At 48.3% G+C, this 23,527-nt stretch overlaps 1 protein-coding gene across 2 annotated transcripts in view; it reads left to right on the top strand.

The window, feature by feature from the left end:
* The window catches only part of btbd9 (BTB (POZ) domain containing 9), a 227,644-nt gene that overhangs the window by 167,653 nt on the left and 36,464 nt on the right, over window positions 1-23,527 (top strand). For both annotated transcript variants that reach the window (XM_068026775.1, XM_068026776.1), the window contains exon 8: window positions 5,039-5,146. In XM_068026775.1, coding sequence (XP_067882876.1) covers window positions 5,039-5,146 — 108 coding nt within the window. The remainder of the gene's footprint in view (window positions 1-5,038; window positions 5,147-23,527) is intronic.

Here is a 23,527-nt window from a genome sequence, read left to right as displayed (position 1 = left end):
CAGTGACAGATGTTAGGCTAACTGGCCTATAGTTTCCTGCTTGCTGACTCCCTCCTTTCTTGGTTACATTTGCAGTTTTCCAATCCACTGGAACATTTCCAGAATCTAGTGAATTTTGAAGATTACACCCAATGCATCCACTATCTCTGCAGTCACTTCTTTTAAGACCCCAGGATGCAGGCCATCAGGTCCAGGGGACTTGTCAGCCTTTAGTCCCATTCGTTTTCCTCCTTTTTTCTCTTCTGATAGCGATTGCTTTCAGTTTATCTCTCCATTTTCCCCTTGATTTTTCTGCTCTTGGGATTGTTTTTGTGTCTTCTGTGGAGACAGATACAAAATACTTGCTAAACGTCTCTGCCATTTCCTTGTTCCCCATTATTAATTCCCCAGTCTCATCCTCCAAGGGACCAACTTTACTTTAGCTACCCTCTTCCTTTTTACATACTTGTAGAAGCTTGTGTACTGTCTGTTTTTATATGTCATGCTACTTTACCCTCTCATTCTAATTTCATCCTTTTCAGTCATGCTTTGCTGGTTTCTAAAATTTTCCCAATCTTCTGGAATGCCACTAATCTTTACAGCTTTGTACACCTTTTCTTTCAATTTGAACCATCCTTAACTTCCTTGGCCATCCACGGATGGTGCATCCTTCTCATAGAGTCGTTGACAATGGTATATCTCTGTGTTCAGAGTTATGAAATATCTCCTGACATGTCTGTCACTACTTCTCTACCATCTTACCTTTTAACCTATTTTCCCAGTCCACTGTAGCCAACTCTGTCTTCATGTCTTTGCAATTTCCGATACTTAAGTTTAAGACACTAGTTTCAGACCCAGGTTTCTCACCATCAAACTGAATGGGAAATTCTGTCATGTAATAATCATTCTTACCTAGATGCTACATTACTATAAGATCATTCATTAATCCTGTCTCATAGAGTGATAGAGTCGTACAGCATAGAAACAGGCCCTTCGGCCCACCGCGTCCATGCCGACCATAATGCCTATCTATACTAATCCCACCTGCCTGCATTAATTCCATATCCCTCTATGCCTTGCTCATTCAAGTACCTGTCCAGATGCCTCTTAAATGTCGCTACTGTTCCTGCCTCCACCACCTCCTCAGGCAGCTCATTCCAGTTACCCATTATTCTTTGTGTGAAAAATTTACCCCTTTGATCCCCTTTAAACTTCCTCCCTCTCACCTTAAATCTATGCCCTCTAGTTTTAGTCACCCCTACCATGGGAAACAGACTCTGGTTATCTACCCTATCTATGCCTCTCATAATTTTATATACCTCTATCATGTCCCCTCTCGGCCTCCTTCACTCCAGGGAAAACAGACCCAGCCTATCCAATCTCTCTTTATAACTCAAGCCCTCCAAACCAGGCAACATCCTTGTGAATCTTTTCTGCACCCTCTCCAGCTTAATCACATCTTTCCTGTAGTGCGGCGACCGGAACTGCACACAGTACTCCAAATGCGGCCTAACCAATGTTATATACAACTAAGAACAAAGAACAAAGAAAATTACAGCACAAGAACAGGCCCTTCGGCCCTCCAAGCCTACGCCGATCCAAATCCTCTATCTAAACCTGTCGCCTATTATCTACGGGTCTGTATCTCTTTACTTCCTGCCCATTCATGTATCTGTCTAGATACATCTTAAAAGACGCTATCGTGCCCGCGTCTACCACCTCCGCTGGCAATGCGTTCCATGCACCCACCACCCTCTGCATAAAGAACTTTCCACGCATATCCCCCCTAAACTTCTCCCCTTTCACTTTGAGCTCATGTCCCCTTGTAATTGAATCCCCCACTCTGGGAAAAAGCTTCTTGCTATCCACCCTGTCTATACCTCACATGATTTTGTACACCTCAATCAGGTCCCCCCTCAACCTCCGTCTTTCTAATGAAAATAATCCTAATCTACTCAACCTCTCTTCATAGCTAGCGCCCTCCATACCAGGCAACATCCTGGTGAACCTCCTCTGCACCCTCTCCAAAGCATCCACATCCTTTTGGTAATGTGGCGACCAGAACTGCACGAAGTATTCCAAATGTGGCCGAACCAAAGTCCTATACAACTGTAACATGACCTGCCAACTCTTGTACTCAATACTCCGTCCGATGAAGGAAAGCATACCGTATGTCTTCTTGACCACTCTATTTACCTGCGTTGCCACCTTCAGGGAACAATGGACCTGAACACCGAAATCTCTCTGTACATCAATTTTCCCCAGGACTTTTCCATTTACTGTATAGTTCACTCTTGAATTGGATCTTCCAAAATGCATCACCTCGCATTTGCCCTGATTGAACTCCATCTGCCATTTCTCTGCCCAACTCTCCAGTCTATTTATATTCTGCTGTATTCTCTGACAGTCCCCTTCACTATCTGCTACTCCACCAATCTTAGTGTCGTCTGCAAACTTGCTAATCAGACCACCTATACTTTCCTCCAAATCATTTATGTATATCACAAACAACAGTGGTCCCAGCACGGATCCCTGTGGAACACCACTGGTCACACGTCTCCATTTTGAGAAACTCCCTTCTACTGCTACTCTCTGTCTCCTGTTGCCCAGCAAGTTCTTTCTCCATCTAGCTAGTACACCTTGGACCCCATGCGCCTTCACTTTCTCCATCAGCCTACCATGGAGAACCTTATCAAACGCCTTACTGAAGTCCATGTATTTGACATCTACAGGCCTTCCCTCATCAATCAACTTTGTCACTTCCTCAAAGAATTCTATTAAGTTGGTAAGACATGACCTTCCCTGCACAAAACCATGTTGCCTATCACCGATAAGCCCATTTTCTTCCAAATGGGAATAGATCCTATCCCTCAGTAACTTCTCCAGCAGCTTCCCTACCACTGACGTCAGGCTCACCGGTCTATAATTACCTGGATTTTCCCTGCTACCCTTCTTAAACAAGGGGACAACATTAGCAATTCTCCAGTCCTCCGGGACCTCACCCGTGTTTAAGGATGCTGCAAAGATATCTGTTAAGGCCCCAACTATTTCCTCTCTCGCTTCCCACAGTAACCTGGGATAGATCCCATCCGGACCTGGGGACTTGTCCACCTTAATGCCTTTTAGAATACCCAACACTTCCTCCCTCCTTATGCCGACTTGACCTAGAGTAATCAAACATCTGTCCCTAACCTCAACATCCGTCATGTCCCTCTCCTTGGTGAATACCGATGCAAAGTACTCGTTTAGAATCTCACCCATTTTCTCTGACTCCACGCATAACCTTCCACCTTTGTCCTTGAGTGGGCCAATCCTTTCTCTAGTTACCCTTACAAACTTACTAATCATGTCCCTTACATTCACATCCAAGTCATTAATATATATGACAAACAACAGGGGTCCCAGCACCGATCCCTGCGGCACATCACTGGTCACCGGCCTCCAACCTGAAAAACAACTCTCCACTACCACCCTCTGCCTCCTATCACCAAGCCAATTTTGTATCCAATTTGCTAGCTCACCCTGGATCCCATGTGTTCGAACCTTCTGGACCACCCTACCATGCGGGACCTTGTCAAAGGCCTTGCTAAAGTCCTCCAGTCTTCCGGTCCCTTACCCGTGGCTAACGATGATACAAAAATCTCTGCCAGGGCCCCAGCAATCTCCTCCCTTGCTTCTCATAGATCCGAGGATACACCTGGTCAGGCCCTGGGGATTTATCCACCTCATTACACATTACTGTGTCTAAAATAGCCTGTATCCTGGTTCATTCCAGAAACTGTTCTAAGAAACTGTCCGGACTACATTCTATGAACTCATTCTCAAGGCGACCTTTGCCAATTTGATTTGTCCAATCGATATGAAAATTAAAATCATCCACGATTATTGCACTACCTTTCTTACAGGCCCCCATTATTTCTTGATTTATACTCTGTCCTACAGTGTGGCTACTGTTTGGTGGCCTATAAACTACCCCACACTATTAATATATGGCTACTCCAGTTCAGTTTCTGGTCAATGGTAATCCTCAATGTTGATAGTGGGGGATTCTGCGATGGTAATGCCATTGAATGTCATGGGGAGATGGTTAGATTCTCTCTTGTTGGAGATGGTCATTGCCTGGCACTTGTGTGGTGCGAATGTTATTTGCCACTTATCAGCCCAAGCCTGGATATTGTCCAAGTCTTGCTGCATTTCTACACAGACTGCTTCAGTATCTGAGGAGTCGCGAATGGTGCTGAACATTGTGCATGAAGGTGAGAGGGAGGAGGTTTAAAGGGGATCAAAGGGGTAAATTTTTCACACAATGAATAGTGGATATCTGGAATGAGCTGCCTGAGGAGGTGGTGGAGGCAGGAACAGTAGCGACATTTAAGAGGCATCTGGACAGGTACTTGAATGAGCAAGGCATAGAGGGATATGGAATTAATGCAGGCAGGTGGAATTAGTATAGATAGGCATTATGGTCGGCAAGGACGCTGTGGGCCGAAGGGCCTGTTTCTATTCTGTACGACTCTATGACTGTACGACTCTGACTGTATAACTTGATTGAGTTTCCTGCTGAGATGATGGAGAGGTTATATGATGGCAGGGCCATTCAAAATGTGTATATAGACTTGAAAAATGCTGTTAATAAAGTATGGAGAAATATGGGGAAAAGGTGGGAAAATGTAGTTGACATGCAGGCCAGTCATTATCTAATTGAATAATGTAATGAGCTCGAGGGGTTGAATGGCCTCCTCCTGTTCCTGTGTAACAGGCCTGAAGGGCTGAATGGCCTCCTCCTGTTCCTGTGTAACAGGCTCGAGGGGCTGAATGGCCTCCTCCTGTTCCTGTGTAACAGGCTCGAGGGGCTGAATGGCCTCCTCCTGTTCCTGTGTAACAGGCTCGAGGGGCTGAATGGCCTCCTCCTGTTCCTGTGTAACAGGCCCGAGGGGCTGAATGGCCTCCTCCTGTTCCTGTGTAACAGGCCTGAGGGGCTGAATAGCTTTTTTCTGTCTGTCTTGCCCTTGGATGCAGTGTTTCCATTCTCGATTTTACTGTCTGTGTTTCTGCTCAGGTTGCTGCTCTGGGATTGTGATGATCGAAGCTACAGTTTCTACATCGAGGTCTCCAATGATCAGCAGCAATGGAGGATGGTAGCTGATCGCACAAAAGTTACTTGCAAGTGAGAATCTCTATCTGTTCTTTACACAGTTTATTTTTCTGAGCTCAACTTCCATCAGTAAGTGATATAGCAGTTTGCACGTTGTATTAGTATGAGTAAAGTTTAATAATTGGTACGTTGATTAGCCGGGAAGTGCTTAGTGAATGGGACAGTGTGTGAATAGCCAGCTTCCGACACCTGAGTTAGAGAAAATATAGAAATAAAAAGAACTAAAACTTTAAAATAAATACCTAAAACACATACCTGCATAATTAAGAAACCAAAAACTCAAGTATTGCTGAAAATAGGGAAATTTTGTCGAAGCTTTTCGTCTTGAACTCATCAGGACAAATCACAAGAATACCAATGTAAGGGAAGAAACAAATTTATACTGTATGAGAAGAGAGTGCTGATTGGTTGGCAACTGGACTCTGATTGGCAGAGGCGTTGCCATGGAGAGTGCACCAGTTTACGGTAACTGATAGTTAACTGCCAAGCTTCATTTGAAATTTAAACAAAGCAGCTTGACTCTGTTTGGTCAAGGCATTACCCTGAGGAATGAACCAGCGAGTGGCTGTCACTTATTTTGTTTAGCTGAAACAGGCGTAATGTATGTACATGTTCTTTCTGTCTACAAAGAACAGGGTCCTGTGTATTAATATATGTAGCTTCCAGTACATGCAACTGCGCCACACTGCAAGCCCGATTGACAATCTAAAATTGGTTGTCAGCGTAATTCTTAGCACACTGCGGATTATTTAGCAAATGTTGTCCAATCACGGAATCACATCTAACGTTGGACACTGTTATGAGTTTTGCAAGCATGGGCAACTCAAAACAGTGTCCTCTTCTCAGGTAGTATGAATTCATTTTCCCTTACAGTGGTATTCTTGCAGATTGTCCAGACGAGTGCAAGACAAAAAGCTTCGACAACATGTCTCTATTTTCAGCAATAGTCAAATTAAAGTAAATGAACTAAATAACATAAGTAACAATAGCAGGACAGGTGTTGTGTTGCAGCTGTGGAATGTGAGATCTCCTGGACACCAACATGACCCAGGACAACCACATCTGCAGAAAGTGTAAGCAGCTAGAGGAATTCCAGACCTGGATTATTGATGTGGAACCCGAACTGCAGACACTGCGCAGCATCAGGGAGGGGGAGAGATAGCTGGACACTTTGTACCAGAAGATGGTGACAACACTGAGGAGACAGTAGCAGAGGAATCTCAGCCTTTGCAGTTGTCAGACTGGTTTAAGGTGCTTACAACCTGTGTAGATGAGAGCAAAGTCTGCAGGGTGGATGAGCAACCTGACCATGACACCATGGTACAGGAAGCCATTCAAGTGGAGGGAGAAAACAGAAATGTAGTGGTAGTAGGGAACAGTATACTTCGGGGGATTGACACTGTTCTCCGGAGAAAAGAGCAAGAGTCCAGAAGGCTGTGTTTCCTGCCCGGTGCCAGGGTTCGGGACATCTGCTCAGGGCGGGAGTGGCTGATCTGTCCCAGGCCTCAACTCCTCTTTCAGGCCTGCTCCGCATAACCCTCAACTCCCCAAGATTTCAAAAATCTATCAACCTCCTCCTTCAAAACATTTAGTGATCTCGCCTCCACAACTCTGAGGTAGAGAATTCCAGAGATTCACCACCCTCCAAGAGAAGAAATTCCTTCACATCTCAGTTTTAAATGTGTGCCCCCTTATTCTGTAACTATGTCCCCTAGTTCGAGATTCCCCCACTAGTGGAAAAATATTCTCAACGTCTACCCTGTCAAGTCCCCTTAAAATCTTGTACGTTTCAAAGAACAGTACAGCACAGGAACAGGCCATTCGGCCCTCCAAGCCTGCGCCGATCTTGATGCCTGTCTAAACTAAAACCTTCTGCACTTCCGGGGCCCATATCCCTCTGTTCCCATCCTATTCATATATTTGTCAAGATGCCTCTTAAACGTCGCTATCGTACCTGCTTCCACCACCTCCCCCAGCAGCAAGTTCCAGGCACTCACCACCCTCTGTGTAAAGAACTTGCCTCGCACATCCCCTCTAAACTTTGCCCTTTATTGTTTCAATAAGGTCACCTCTCATTCTTCTAAACTCCAATGAATTCAGGCCTAACCTGTTCAGCCGTTCTTGATAAGACAACACCTTCATCCCAGGAATAAGCCTGGTGAACCTTTTCTGAACTGCCTCCAATGCCAGTATATCCTTTCTTAAATACGGGGACCAAAACTATACGCAGTACTCCAGGTTTGGCCTCACCACCACCCTGTACAGTTGTAACAAGACTTCCCTATTTTTAAACTCTAACCCCTTAGCAATAAAGGCCAAAATTCCATTTGTCTTCCTAATTACTTGCTGCACCTGCATGCTAGCTTTTTGTGTTTCATGTACAAGAACACCCAGATCCCTCTGCACTGCAGTATTTTGTAGTCTTTCTCCATCTAAATAATAATCTGCCTTTTTATTCTTCCTACCAAAGTGGATGACCTCACACTTTCCCACATTGAACTCCATCTGCCAAGTTTTTCCCCAGTCACTTAACCTATCTATATCCCTTTGTAGATTCTTTATGTCCTCATCACAACATGAATGGGCAGAATTTCTCACCCACAGCTGTTACAAAAATTTCTAAATTCACTTGTAACAGCCCTTCAAAACACTCCCACAGGGGATGCTGAGACCAAGTGGGCCCACATCAGAGACGCCATCTATGAGTCAGCTTTGACCACCTACGGCAAAAGTGCGAAGAGAAATGCAGACTGGTTTCAATCTCATAATGAAGAGCTGGAACCTGTCATAGCCGCTAAGCGCATTGCACTTTTGAACTACAAGAAAGCCCCCAGCGATTTAACATCCGCAGCACTTAAAGCAGCCAGAAGTACTGCACAAAGAACAGCTAGGCGTTGCGCAAACGACTACTGGCAACACCTATGCAGTCATATTCAGCTGGCCTCAGACACCGGAAACATCAGAGGAATGTATGATGGCCTGAAGAGAGCTCTTGGGCCAACCATCAAGAAGATCACCCCCCTCAAATCTAAATCGGGGGACATAATCACTGACCAACGCAAACAGATGGACCGCTGGGTTGAGCACTACCTAGAACTGTACTCCAGGGAGAATGCTGTCACTGAGACTGCCCTCAATGCAGCCCAGCCTCTACCAGTCATGGATGAGCTGGACATACAGCCAACCAAATCGGAACTCAGTGATGCCATTGATTCCCTAGCCAGCGGAAAAGCCCCTGGGAAGGACAGCATTACCCCTGAAATAATCAAGAGTGCCAAGCCTGCTATACTCTCAGCACTACATGAACTGCTATGCCTGTGCTGGGACGAGGGAGCAGTACCCCAGGACATGCGCGATGCCAACATCATCACCCTCTATAAAAACAAAGGTGACCGCGGTGACTGCAACAACTACCGTGGTATCTTCCTGCTCAGCATAGTGGGGAAAGTCTTTGCTCGAGTCGCTCTGAACAGGCTCCAGAAGCTGGCCGAGCGCGTCTACCCTGAGGCACAGTGTGGCTTTCGTGCAGAGAGATCGACTATTGACATGCTGTTCTCCCTTCGTCAGATACAGGAGAAATGCCGTGAACAGCAGATGCCCCTCTACATTGCTTTCATTGATCTCACCAAAGCCTTTGACCTCGTCAGCAGACGTGGTCTCTTCAGACTACTAGAAAAGATCGGATGTCCACCAAAGCTACTAAGTATCATCACCTCATTCCATGACAATATGAAAGGCACAATTCAACATGGTGGCTCCTCATCAGAGCCCTTTCCTCTCCTGAGTGGTGTGAAACAGGGCTGTGTTCTCGCACCCACACTTTTTGGGATTTTCTTCTCCCTGCTGCTTTCACATGCGTTCAAATCCTCTGAAGAAGGAATTTTCCTCCACACAAGATCAGGGGGCAGCTTGTTCAACCTTGCCCGTCTAAGAGCGAAGTCCAAAGTACGGAAAGTCCTCATCAGAGAACTCCTCTTTGCTGACGATGCTGCTTTAACATCTCACACTGAAGAATGCCTGCAGAGTCTCATCGACATGTTTGCGTCTGCCTGCAATGAATTTGGCCTAACCATCAGCCTCAAGAAAACGAACATCATGGGGCAGGATGTCAGAAATGCTCCATCCATCAATATTGGCGACCACGCTCTGGAAGTGGTTCAAGAGTTCACCTACCTAGGCTCAACTATCACCAGTAACCTGTCTCTAGATGCAGAAATCAACAAGCGCATGGGTAAGGCTTCCACTGCTATGTTCAGACTGGCCAAGAGAGTGTGGGAAAATGGCGCACTGACACGGAACACAAAAGTCCGAGTGTATCAGGCCTGTGTCCTCAGTACCTTGCTCTACGGCAGCGAGGCCTGGACAACGTATGCCAGCCAAGAGCGACGTCTCAATTCATTCCATCTTCGCTGCCTTCGGAGAATACTTGGCATCAGGTGGCAGGACTATATCTCCAACACAGAAGTCCTTGAAGCGGCCAACATCCCCAGCTTATACACACTACTGAGTCAGCGGCGCTTGAGATGGCTTGGCCATGTGAGCCGCATGGAAGATGGCAGGATCCCCAAAGACACATTGTACAGCGAGCTCGCCACTGGTATCAGACCCACCGGCCGTCCATGTCTCCGTTATAAAGATGTCTGCAAACGCGACATGAAATCGTGTGACATTGATCACAAGTCGTGGGAGTCAGTTGCCAGCATTCGCCAGAGCTGGCGGGCAGCCATAAAGACAGGGCTAAATTGTGGCGAGTCGAAGAGACTTAGTAGTTGGCAGGAAAAAAGACAGAGGCGCAAGGGGAGAGCCAACTGTGCAACAGCCCCAACAAACAAATTTCTCTGCAGCACCTGTGGAAGAGCCTGTTACTCCAGAATTGGCCTTTATATAGCCACTCCAGGCGCTGCTTCACAAACCACTGACCACCTCCAGGCGCGTATCCATTGTCTCTCGAGATAAGGAGGCCCAAAAGAAAAAAAAAAAAGATTCTTTATGTCCTCATCACAACATGCCTTCCCACCTATTTTTGTATCGTCAGCAAATTTGGATTCACTACACTCTGTCCCTTCCTCCAAGTCATTAATATAGATAGTAAATAGCTGAGGCCCTAGGACTGATCCTTGTGGCACTCCAGTAGTTATAGCTTTCCAACCTGAAAAATATCCATTAATCCTGACTCTCTGCCTTCTGTGTGTTAACCAATCCTCAATCCATGCTAATACATTACCCCCAATACCCTGAGCTCTTATTTTGTGCAATAACCTTTTATGTGGCACCTTATCGAAAGCCTTCTGAAAATCCAAATACACTACATCTACCGGTTCCCCTTTGCTTGTTATATCATAGAGTCGTAGAGCAGAGAAACAGGCCCTTCAGCCCACCGGGTCCATGCCGACCATAATGCCTATCTATACGAATCCCACCTGCCTGCATTAATTCCATATCCCTCTATGCCTTCCTCATTCAAGTACCTGTCCTGATACCTCTTAAATATCGCTACTGTTCCTGCCTCCACCACCTCCTCAGGCAGCTCATTCCAGATACCCACTATTCATTGTGTGAAAAGTTTACCCCTCTGATCCCCTTTAAACCTCTTCCCTCTCACCTTAAATCTTTGCCCTCTAGTTTTAGTCACTCCTGGGAAACAGACTCTGGCTATCTACCCTATCTATGCCTCAAAGAACTCTAACAAATTTGTCAAATATGATTTCCCTTTCATAAAACCATGTTGACTCTGTTTGATTGCATTATGTTTTTCTAAATGGAAAGATGGAAAGGTAACAGGGTTGCAGTGGTGGGTGATTTTAACTTCCCCTATATTGACTGGGACTCACTTAGTGCTCGGGGCTTGGATGGAGCAGAATTTGTAAGGAGCATCCAGGAGGGCCTCTTGAAACAATATGTAGATAGTCCAACTAGGGATGGGGCCATTCTGGACCTGGTATTGGGGAATGAGCCCGGCCAGGTGGTCGAAGTTTCAGTAGGGGAGCATTTCGGGAACAGTGACCATAATTCCATAAGTTTTAAGGTACTTGTGGATAAGGATAAGAGTAGTCCTCGGGTGAAGGTGCTAAATTGGGGGAAGGCTAATTATAACAATATTAGGCAGGAACTGAAGAATGGAGATTGGGGGCGGCTGTTTGAGGGTAAATCAACATCTGACATGTGGGAGTCTTTCAAACGTCAGTTGATTAGAATCCAGGACCAGCATGTTCCTGTGAGGAAGAAGGATAAGTTTGGCAAGTTTCGGGAACCTTGGATAATGTGGGATATTGTGAGCCTCGTCAAAAAGAAAAAGGAAGCATTCGTAAGGGCTGGAAGGCTGGGAACAGACGAATCCCTTGAGGAATATAAAGACAGTAGGAAGGAACTTAAGCAAGGATTCAGGAGGGCAAAAAGGGGGAATGAAAAGTCATTGGCAAACAGGATTAAGGAAAATCCCAAGGCTTTTTATATGTATAGAAAGAGCAAGAGGGTAACCAGGGAAAGGGTTGGCCCACTCAAGGACAGAGAAGGGAATCTATGTGTGGAGCCAGAGGAAATGGGCGAGGTACTAAATGAGTACTTTGCATCAGTATTCACCAAGGAGAAGGACTTGGTGGATGATGAGCCTAGGGAAGGGAGTGTAGATAGTATCAGTCATCTCATTATCAAAAAGGAGGAGGTGTTGGGTGTCTTGCAAAGCATTAAGGTAGATAAGTCCCCAGGGCCTGATGGGATCTACCCCAGAATACTGAGGGAGGCAAGGGAAGAAATTGCTGGGGCCTTGACAGAAATCTTTGCATCCTCATTGGCTACAGGCGAGGTCCCAGAGGACTGGAGAATAGCCAATGTTGTTCCTTTGTTTAAGAAGGGTAGCAAGGGTAATCCAGGAAATTATAGGCCGGTGAGCCTTACGTCAGTGGGAGGGAAACTATGAGAGAGGATTCTTCGGGACAGGATTTACTACCATTTGGAAACAAATGGACTTATTAGTGAGAGGCAGCATGGTTTTGTGAAGGGGAGGTCGTGTCTCACTAATTTGATTGAGTTTTTTGAGGAAGTGACGAAGATGATTGATGAAGGAAGGGCGGTGGATGTTGTCTATATGGACTTCAGTAAAGCCTTTGACAAGGTCCCTCTTGGCAGACTGATACAAAAGGTGAAGTCGCATGGGATCAGAGGTGAGCTGGCAAGATGGATACAGAACTGGCTCAGTCATAGAAGACAGAGGGTATCAGTGGATGGGTGTTTTTCTGAATGGAGGGATGTGACTAGTGGTGTTCCGCAGGGATCAGTGCTGGGACCTTTGCTGTTTGTAGTATATATAAATGATTTGGAGGAAAATGTAGCTGGTCTGATTAGCAAGTTTGCGGACGACACAAAGGTTGGTGGAGTTGCGGTCCGTGATGAGGATTGTCAGAGGATACAGCAGGATATAGATCGGTTGGAGACTTGGGCAGAGAAATGGCAGATGGAGTTTAATTCGGACAAATGTGAGGTAATGCATTTTGGAAGATCTAATGCAGGTGGGAAGTATACAGGAAATGGCAGAACCCTTAGGAGTATTGACAGGCAGAGAGATCTGGGCGTACAGGTCCACAGGTCACTGAAAGTGGCAACGCAGGTGGATAAGGTAGTCAAGAAGGCATACGGCATGCTTGCCTTCATCGGTCGGGGCATAGAGTATAAAAATTGGCAAGTCATGTTGCAGCTGTACAGAACTTTAGTTAGGCCACACTTAGAATATTGCGTGCAATTCTGGTCGCCACACTACCAGAAGGACGTGGAGGCTTTGGAGAGGGTACAGAAGAGGTTTACCAGGATGTTGCCTGGTCTGGAGGGCATTAGATATGAGGAGAGGTTGGACAAACTCGGATTGTTTTCACTGGAACGACGGAGGTGGAGGGGCGACATGATAGAGGTTTACAAAGTTATAAGCGGCATGGAGAGAGTGGATAGTCAGAAGCTTTTTCCCAGGGTGGAAGAGTCAGTTACTAGGGGACATAGGTTTAAGGTGAGAGGGGCAAAGTTTAGAGGGGATGTGCGAGGCAAGTTCTTTACACAGAGGGTGGTGAGTGCCTGGAACTTGTTGCCGGGGGAGGTGGTGGAAGCAGGTACCACAGAGTCGTTTAAGAGACATCTTGACAAATACATGAATAGGATGGGAATAGAGGGATATGGACCCCAGAAGTGCAGAAGGTTTTAGTTTAGGCAGGCATCAAGATCGGCGCAGGCTTGGAGGGCCGAATGGCCTGTTCCTGTGCTGTCCTGTTCTTTGTTGTTCTTTGTTCTAAATGTCCTGCTATTCTTTCCTCAATAATGGACTCTAGCATTTTCCCAATGACCGATGTTAAGCTAACTGGTCTACAGTTCCTGCTTTCTGTCTCCCTCCTTTCTTGAATAGGGGTGTCACATTAGTGGTTTTCCAATCTGCTGGTACCCTCCTGGAATCTAGTGAGAGAGAGAGACTGGGGGGGGAGAGAGAGAGAGACAGTGGGGCGGGGGGAAGGGGGAGAGAGACATTGTGGGGGGAGGGAGAGAGATAGAGAGAGACGCTGGGGCAGGGGGAAGGGAGAGAGAGACACTGGGAGGGGGGAGGGGGGGCGAGAGACACTGAGGGGGGCAAGTGGGAGAGAGACACTGGGAGGGGGAAGGGGGGAGAGACACTGGGAGGGGGCGAAGGGGAGAGAGACACTGGGAGGGGGCGAGGGGGAGAGAGAGAGAGACACTGGAGGTGGGCGAGGGGGAGAGAGACACTGGGAGGGGGGCGAGGGGGAGAGAGACACTGGGAGGGGGGCGAGGGGGAGAGAGACACTGGGGGGGGTGCGAGGGGGAGAGAGACACTGGGAGGGGGGCGAAGGGGAGAGAGACACTGGGAGGGGGGCGAGGGGGACAGAGACACTGGGAGGGGGGCGAGGGGGAGAGACACACTGGGAGGGGGCGAGGGTGAGAGAGACACTGGGAGGGGGGCGAGGGGGAGAGACACACTGGGAGTGGGCGAAGGGGAGAGAGACACTGGGAGTGGGCGAAGGGGAGAGAGACACTGGGAGGGGGCGAAGGGGAGAGAGACACTGGGAGGGGGGCGAAGGGGAGAGAGACACTGGGAGGGGGGAGAGGGGGAGAGAGACACTGGGAGGGGGGAGAGGGGGAGAGAGACACTGGGAGGGGGGAGAGGGGGAGAGAGACACTGGGAGGGGGCGAGGGGGAGAGACACACTGGGAGGGGGCGAGGGGGACAGAGACACTGGGAGTGGGCGAAGGGGAGAGAGACACTGGGAGGTGGGGCGAAGGGGAGAGAGACACTGGGAGGTGGGGCGAAGGGGAGAGAGACACACTGGGAGGGGGGCGAGGAGGAGAGACACACTGGGAGGGGGGCGAGGGGGAGAGACATACTGGGAGGGGGGCGAGGGGGAGAGACACACTGGGAGGGGGGCGAGGGGGAGAGACACACTGGGAGGGGGGCGAGGGGGAAAGAGACACTGGGAGGGGGCGAGGGGGAGAGACACATTGGGAGGGGGAGAGAGACACTGGGAGGGGGCGAGGAGGAGAGAGACACTGGGAGAGGGCGAGGGGGAGAGAGACAGTGGGAGGGGGGCGAGGGGGAGAAACATTGGGGCTGGGTGAGGGGGAGAGAGAGACAGACACTGGGATTGGGCGAGGGGGAGAGAGACACTTGGAGGCGGGGAGGGGGAGAGACATACTGGGAGGGGGCGAGGGGGAGAGAGAAACTGGGAGGGGGCGAGGGGGAGAGAGAAACTGGGAGGGGGCGAGGGGGAGAGAGAAACTGGGAGGGGGCGAGGGGGAGAGAAAAACTGGGAGGGGGCGAGGGGGAGAGAGACACTGGGAGGGGGGCGAGGGGGAGAGAGACACTGGGAGGGGGGTGAGGGGGAGAGAGACACTGGGAGGGGGGCGAGGGGGAGAGAGAAACTGGGAGGGGGCGAGGGGGAGAGAGAAACTGGGAGGGGGCGAGGGGGAGAGAAAAACTGGGAGGGGGGCGAGGGGGAGAGAGACACTGGGAGGGGGGCGAGGGGGAGAGAGACACTGGGAGGGGGGCGAGGGGGAGAGAGAAACTGGGAGGGGGCGAGGGGGAGAGAGAAACTGGGAGGGGGCGAGGGGGAGAGAGAAACTGGGAGGGGGGCGAGGGGGAGAGAGACACTGGGAGGGGGGCGAGGGGGAGAGAGACACTGGGAGGGGGGCGAGGGGGAGAGAGAAACTGGGAGGAGGGCGAGGGGGAGAGAGACACGGGAAGGGGGACAGGGGGAGAGACACACTGCGGGGGGGCGAGGGGGAGAGAGAAACTGGGGGGGTTTGGGTGAGGGGTAGTGGCAAACAGACCAGGTGTTGGGGGCCGAAAGAGGGACAAGAGGTGGAGGGAGAGAGAGAGAGACCTCGAGGGGGGTTGGGGGTGGTGGAGGAGAGAGAGAAACAGAGAGCGGGTGGGCGGAGAGAGACACACAAGGGGAGCGGTGGAGGGGAAGAGAGAGACCTAGAGGTGGCTGGGTAGAGAGAGAGAGACTCGGGGTGAGGGGGAGAGAGGGATTGATGAGGGAAGGGCTGTCGATGTCATATACATGGACTTCAGTAAGGCGTTTGATAAGGTTCCCCATGGCAGGCTGATGGAGAAAGTGAAGGCGCATGGGGTCCAAGGTGTACTAGCTAGATGGATAAAGAACTGGCTGGGCAACAGGAGACAGAGAGTAGCAGTAGAGGGGAGTTTCTCAAAATGGAGACGTGTGACCAGTGGTGTTCCACAGGGATCCGTGCTGGGACCACTGTTGTTTGTGATATACATTAATGATTTGGAGGAAAGTATAGGTGGACTGATTAGCAAGTTTGCAGACGACACTAAGATTGGTGGAGTAGCAGATAGTGAAGGGGACTGTCAGAGAATACAGCAGAATATAGATAGATTAGAGAGTTGGGCAGAGAAATGGCAGATGAAGTTCAATCAGGGCAAATGCGAGGTGATGCATTTTGGAAGATCCAATTCAAGAGTGAACTATACAGTAAATGGAAAAGTCCTGGGGAAAATTGATGTCCAGAGAGATTTGGGTGTTCAGGTCCACTGTTCCCTGAAGGTGGCAACGCAGGTAAATAGAGTGGTCAAGAAGGCATACGGCATGCTTTCCTTCATCGGACGGGGCATTGAGTACAAGAGTTGGCAGGTCATGTTACAGTTGTATAGGACTTTGGTTCGGCCACATTTGGAATACTGCGTACAGTTCTGGTCGCCACATTATCAAAAGGATGTGGATGCTTTGGAGAGGGTGCAGAGGAGGTTCACCAGGATGTTGCCTGGTATGGAGGGCGCTAGCTATGAAGAGAGGTTGAGTAGATTAGGATTATTTTCATTAGAAAGACGGAGGTTGAGGGGGGACCTGATTGAGGTGTACAAAATCATGAGAGGTATAGACAGGGTGGACAGCAAGAGGCTTTTTCCCAGAGTGGGGGTTTCAATTACTAGAGGACACGAGTTCAAAGTGAAAGGGGAAATGTTTAGGGGGGGATATGCGTGGAAAGTTCTTTACGCAGAGGGTGGTGGGCACCTGGAACGCGTTGCCAGCGGAGGTGGTAGACGCGGGCACGATGGAGTCTTTTAAGATGTATCTAGACAGATACATGAATGGGCAGGAAGAAAAGAGATACAGAACCTTAGAAAATAGGCGACATGTTTAGAGAGAGAATCTGGATCGGCGCAGGCTTGGAGGGCCGAAGGGCCTGTGCCTGTGCTGTAATTATCTTTGTTCTTTGTTCTTTGACACAGAAAGGGGGTGGCGGTGGTGGAGAGGGAGAGAGAGACAGAGGGGGTGAGGAGAGAAGGGGACACAGCGAGGGGGTGGGGGGGGAAAGAGAGAGGGGAGAGGCACAGAGAGGGGGTAAGGGTAGAGAGAGACACACAGAGAGGAGGTGGGGGGAGGGAGAGAGAGATACAGAGGGCGAGGGGGGGGAAGCGAGCCAGACACACAGAGTGGGGCTGGCGGGGAAGAACAAAAAAGAACAAAGAAAATTACAGCACAGGAACAGGCCCTTCGGCCCTCCAAGCCTGCGCCGATCCAGATCCTCTATCTAAACATGTCGCCTATTTTCTAAGGGTCTGTATCTCTTTACTTCCTGCCCATTCATTTATCTGTCTAGATACATCTTAAAAGACGCTATCGTGCCCGCGTCCACCACCTCCGCTGGCAACGCGTTCCAGGCACCCACCACCCTCTGCGTAAAGAACTTTCCATGCATATCCCCCCTAAACTTTTCCCCTTTCACTTTGAACTCGTGACCCCTAGTAATTGAATCCCCCACTCTGGGAAAAAGCTTCTTGCTATCCACCCTGTCTATACCTCTCATGATTTTGTACACCTCAATCAGGTCCCCCCTCAACCTCCATCTTTCTAATGAAAATAATCCTAATCTACTCAACCTCTCTTCATAGCTAGCGCCCTCCATACCAGGCAACATCCTGGTGAACCTCCTCTGCACCCTCTCCAAAGATGGGCGAGTGAGAGAGAACCACAGAGTGGGGGAGTGGAGAGAGAGCGAGCGATTGGGAGGGGGGGAAGAGAGAGCTCCACAGAGAGAGGAGAGGGGAGATCAAAATCTTTCCTGACGGATGGACATCTATCCAGTTTCTCCGCATTGCAACATCAAGTATCTCATTAAATCAGTGCTCAACATAGTGATGAGAAAGTAAGTTAATAAATTTGTCTTCTCATTTGAAGCTTCTTCACAAAAATGCATTTTTCTTGTTGCTTTGAATGATGCTAACTTACTACTGCGTTTATTTTCCTCAATTTGCTGACTGGCCCCTTATGTAGGATGAAAATTATAATCATGTGACCTCTTGCATGATAAGGCGAGACACCCATGTGCTAGAATGTGCAGCACAGGAATTTGGCAGTGTTAAAAGGAGTATAGCGAACAAAGCCGATGAGCTGAGGGCAATGATAGACACACGGCAACATGATATCATTGCTATAACGAAGATTTGGCTAAAGAGGGGCAGGAACGGCAGCTCAATGTCCCTGGATATAGAGTTTTCAGGCGGGATAGAGAGGGGGATAAAAAAGGAGGGGGTGTAACATTATTGTTAAGGAATCAATAACAGCTGTGAGGAGTGATGATATGCTAAATGACTCATCAAATGAGGCCGTTTGGGTGGAGCTCAGAAATAAAGAAGCAGCCACACTACTAGGAGTGTACTATAGACCCCCAAATAGTGAGAGGGAGGGAGAAGAACAAATATGTAGGCAAATTTCTGAGTGCAAAAACAATAGGGCAATAATAGTTGGGAAGTTCAACTGGGTTACAAACAGTGTGAAGGGCACAGAGAGCACAAAATTCTTGAACTGCATTCAAGAGAATTTTTTTAGCCAGTACATAACAAGCCCAGTGAGAGGGGGCACAATTCTAGATTTAGTCTTCAATAATGAAGCTGGGAAAGTGGATGAAGTAACAATGGGTGACCATTTTGGAGATAGTGATCATAATAGAGTTAGTTTTAGCATAATCATGGAAAAGGACAAAGATAAAACAGGAGCAAAAGTTCTAAATTGGGGGAAGGCGAATTTTACAGAACTGAGAGGTGACCTGGCGAAAGTGGACTGGATACAGCTACTTGAAGGAAAATCAGTGAGAAACCAGTGGGAGGCATTCAAAAGTGAGATATACATGTCCCCACAAAGATTAAGGGTGGTACTGCCAAATCTAGAGCCCCCTGGTTATCTAGCAGCTTACAGAGTAAGATAAAAACAGAAAAAGCTTAATACTTTAGAAAGCCTGGAGGAGTATAGAAAGTGCAGGGGTGAAGTAAAAATGAAATTAGAAAAGCAAAGAGAGGACATGAAAAATTGACAGGCAAAATCAAGGAAAACCCAAAGATGTTTTATCAGTATATTAAGAGCAAGAGGATAACTAAGGAAAGGGTAGAGCCTATCAGAGATGTACAAGGAAACTTGTGTGTGGATGTAGAAGATGTGGGCAGGGTTCTTAATGAGTTTTTTGTCTCTGTCTTCACAAAGGCAAGGGATGATGCAGTCATTGTAGTTAGAGAGGAGGAGTGTGAAATGTAAGATACGAAAAGCATAATGAAAGAGGAAGTACGAGAGGGTCTGACATTCTTGAAAGTGGATAAATCACCCGGGCCAGATGCATTGTAACCCAGGTTGTTAAAGGAAGCCAGGGAGGAAATAGCAAATGCTCTAAGCATCATCCTCAAATCCTTACTAGAAACGGGCGCAGTACCGGAGGATTGGAGGTCTGCGAACGTTGTACCGTTTAAAAAGGGTGCGAGGGATAGGCCAAATAATTATAGGTCGGTCAGTCTGACCTCGGTGGTGGGTAAATTGCTAGAATCTATTCTGAGAGACAGGATCAACTGCCACTTAGAAAGGCACGGATTAATCAGGGATAGTCAGCATGGATTTGTTAATGGAAGGTCATGTCTTACTAACTTGATTGAGTTTTTTGAGAAAATAACAAAGACGATTGATGAGGGTAGTGCAGTAGATGTTGTCTACATGGATTTTACTAAGGCATTTGACAAGGTCCCACATGGCAGACTGGTCAGTAAAATGAAAACCCATGGGATACAGGGGAATTTTTTTTTCATTCATTCATGGGATGTGGGCGTCACTGACCAGGCCAGCATTTATTGCCCATCCCTAATTGCACTTGAGAAGGTGGTGGTGAGCTGCCTTCTTGAACCGCTGCAGTCCATTTGGGGTAGGTACACCCACAGTGCTGTTAGGAAGGGAGTTCCAGGATTTTGACCCAGTGACAGTGAAGGAACGGTGATATAGTTCCAAGTCAGGATGGTGTGTGACTTGGAGGGGAACTTGCAGGTGGCGGTGTTCCCATGTATTTGTTGCCCTTGTCCTTCTAGTTGGTCGAGGTCGCGTGTTTGGAAGGTGCTGTCTAAGGAGCCTTGGTGCATTGCTGCAGTGCATCTTGTAGATGGTACACACTGCTGCCACTGTGCGTCAGTGGTGGAGGGAGTGAATGTTTGTAGATGGGGTGCCAATCTCAAGCGGGCTGCTTTGTCCTGGATGGTGTCGAGCTTCTTGAGTGTTGTTGGAGCTGCACCCATCCAGGCAAGTGGAGAGTATTCCATCACACTTCTGACTTGTGCCCTGTAGATGGTGGACAGGCTTTGGGGAGTCAGGAGGTGAGTTACTCGCCGCAGGATTCCCAGCCTCTGACCTGCTCTTGTAGCCACGGTATTTATATGGCTACTCCAGTTCAGTTTCTGGTCAATGGTAGCCCCTAGGATGTTGATAGTGGGGGATTCAGCGATGGTAATGCCATTAAATGTCATGGGGAGATGGTTAGAGTCTCTCTTGTTGGAGATGGTCATTGCCTGGCACTTGTGTGGTGCGAATGTTATTTGCCACTTATCAGCCCAAGCCTGGATATTGTCCAGGTCTTGCTGCATTTCTACACTGACTGCTTCAGTATCTGAGGAGTTGCGAATGGTGCTGAACATTGTGCAATTGTCAGCGAACATCCCCACTTCTGACCTTATGATTGAAGGAAGGTCATTGATGAAGTAGCTGAAGATGGTTGGGCCGAGGACACTACCCTGAGGAACTCCTGCAGTGATGCCATGGGACTGAGATGATTGACCTCCAACAACCACAACCATCTTCCTTTGCGCTAGGTATAACTCCAACCAGCGGAGAGTTTTCCCCCTGATCCCCATTGACTTCAGTTTTGCTAGGGCTCCTTGATGCCATACTCGGTTAAATGCTGCCTTGATGTCAAGGGCAGTCACTCTCACCTCACCTCTTGAGTTCAGCTCTTTTGTCCATGTTTGAACTAAGGCTGTAATTAGGTCAGGAGCTGAGTGGCCCTGGCAGAACCCAAACTGAGCATCACTGAGCAGGTTATTGCTAAGCAAGTGCCGCTTGATGGCACTGTTGTCGACACCTTCCATCACTTTACTGATGATTGAGAGTAGGCTGATGGGGCGGTAATTGGCCGGGTTGGACTTGTCCTGCTTTTTGTGTACAGGACATACCTGGGCAATTTTCCACATTGCCGGGTAGATGCCAGTGTTGTAGCTGTACTGGAACAGCTTGGCTAAGGGCGCGGCAAGTTCTGGAGCACAGGTCTTCAGTACTATTGCCAGAATATTGTCAGGGCCCACAGCCTTTGCAGTATTCAGCGCCTTCAGTCGTTTAGTTTAGTTTAGTTTAGAGATACAGCATTGAAACAGGCCCTTCAGCCCACCGAGTCTGTGCCGACCATCAACCACCCATTTATACCAATCCTACACTAATCCCATATTCCTACCAAACATCCTCACCTGTCCCTATATTTCCCTACCACCTACCGATACTAGGGGCAATTTATAATGGCCAATTTACCTATCAACCTGCAAGTCTTTTGTCTTGTGGGAGGAAACCGGAGCACCCGGAGAAAACCCACGCAGACACAGGGAGAACTTGCAAACTCCACACAGGCAGTACCCGGAATCGAACCCGGGTCCCTGGAGCTGTGAGGCTGCGGTGCTAACCACTGCGCCACTGTGCCGCCCTAGAGAGAGGGAGATAGAGAGAAAGATAGAGAGAGATAGATAGATAGATAGAGTGAGAGATAGAGATAGAGAGAGATAGAGAGAGATTAGATTAGATTAGAGATACAGCACTGAAACAGGCCCTTCGGCCCACCGAGTCTGTGCCGAACATCAACCACCCATTTATACTAATCCTACACTAATCCCATATTCCTACCAAACATCCCCTGTCCCTATATTTCCCTACCACCTACCTATACTAGTGACAATTTATAATGGCCAATTTACCTATCAACCTGCAAGTCTTTTGTCTTGTGGAAGGAAACCGGAGCACCCGGAGAAAACCCACGCAGACACAGGGAGAACTTGCAAACTCCACACGGGCAGTACCCGGAATCGAACCCGGGTCCCTGGAGCTGTGAGGCTGCGGTGCTAACCACTGCGCCACTGTGCCGCCCTAGAGAGAGAGAGATAGATAGAGAGAGAGAGAGATAGATAGAGAGAGAGAGAGATAGATAGAGAGAGAGAGAGATAGATAGAGAGAGAGATAGAGATAGAGAGGGAGAGAGATAGATAGAGAGAGAGAGATAGAGAGGTAGAGAGATAGAGAGAGATTAGATTAGATTAGATTAGAGATACAGCACTGAAACAGGCCCTTCGGCCCACCGAGTCTGTGCCGAACATCAACCACCCATTTATACTAATCCTACACTAATCCCATATTCCTACCAAACATCCCCTGTCCCTATATTTCCCTACCACCTACCTATACTAGTGACAATTTATAATGGCCAATTTACCTATCAACCTGCAAGTCTTTTGTCTTGTGGAAGGAAACCGGAGCACCCGGAGAAAACCCACGCAGACACAGGGAGAACTTGCAAACTCCACACAGGCAGTACCCAGAATTGAACCTGGGTTGCTGGAGCTGTGAGGCTGCGGTGCTAACCACTGTGCCGCCCAAATTGGTTTTCAATAAGGTCCCACATAAGAGATTAGCGTGCATGGGATTGGGGGTAAGGTACTGACATGGATAGAGAACAGGTTGAGGGACAGGAAACAAAGAGTACGAATAAACGAGTCTTTTTCCGAGTGGCAGGCAACGACTAGTGGTTTACCGCAGGGATCAGTGCTAGGACCCCAGCTGTTCACAATATATATTAATGATATAGATGAGGGAATTAAATGTAATATATCCAAGTCTGCAGATGAGACAAAGCTGGGTGGGAGTGTGAGCTGTGAGGAGGATGCAGAGAAGCTCCAGTGTGATTTGGACAGGTTGAGTGAGTGGGCAAATACATGGCAGATGCAGTATAATGTGGATAAATGTGAGGTTATCCACTTTGGTGGCAAAAACAGAAAGGCAGATTATTATCTGAACGATGATCGATTGGGAAAGGGGGAGGTGCAGTGAGACCTGGGTGTCCTTGTACACCAGTCGCTGAAAGTAAGCATGCAGGTGCAGCAGGCAGTTAAGAAGGCAAATAGTATGTTGGCCTTCATAGCAAGAGGATTCGAGTACAGGAGCAAGGATGTCTTGCTGTAATTATACAAGGTCTTGAGATCACATCTGGAATATTGTGTTCAGTTTTGGTCTACTTATCTGAGGAAGGATGTTCTTGCTATGGAGGGAGTGCAGTGAATGTTCACCAGACTGATTCCTGGGATGGCAGGACTGACGTATGAAGAGAGATTGGGTTGATTAGGCTTGTATTCACTACAGTTTAGAAGAATGAGAGGGGATCTCACAGAAACCTATAAACTTCTAACAGCACTGGACAGACCAGATGCAGGAAGGATGTTCCCGATGGCGGGGGAGTCCAGGACCAGGGGTCACAGTCTAAGGATAAGGGGTAAGCCATTTAGGACTGAGGTGAGGAGAGATTTCTTCACCCAGAGAGTGGTGAA

The sequence above is a fragment of the Heterodontus francisci genome, unplaced genomic scaffold, assembly GCF_036365525.1.
Source record: "Heterodontus francisci isolate sHetFra1 unplaced genomic scaffold, sHetFra1.hap1 HAP1_SCAFFOLD_352, whole genome shotgun sequence".
In the NCBI taxonomy this organism is placed as follows: domain Eukaryota; kingdom Metazoa; phylum Chordata; class Chondrichthyes; order Heterodontiformes; family Heterodontidae; genus Heterodontus; species Heterodontus francisci.
This window is presented reverse-complemented; position numbering and strand designations above follow the sequence as displayed.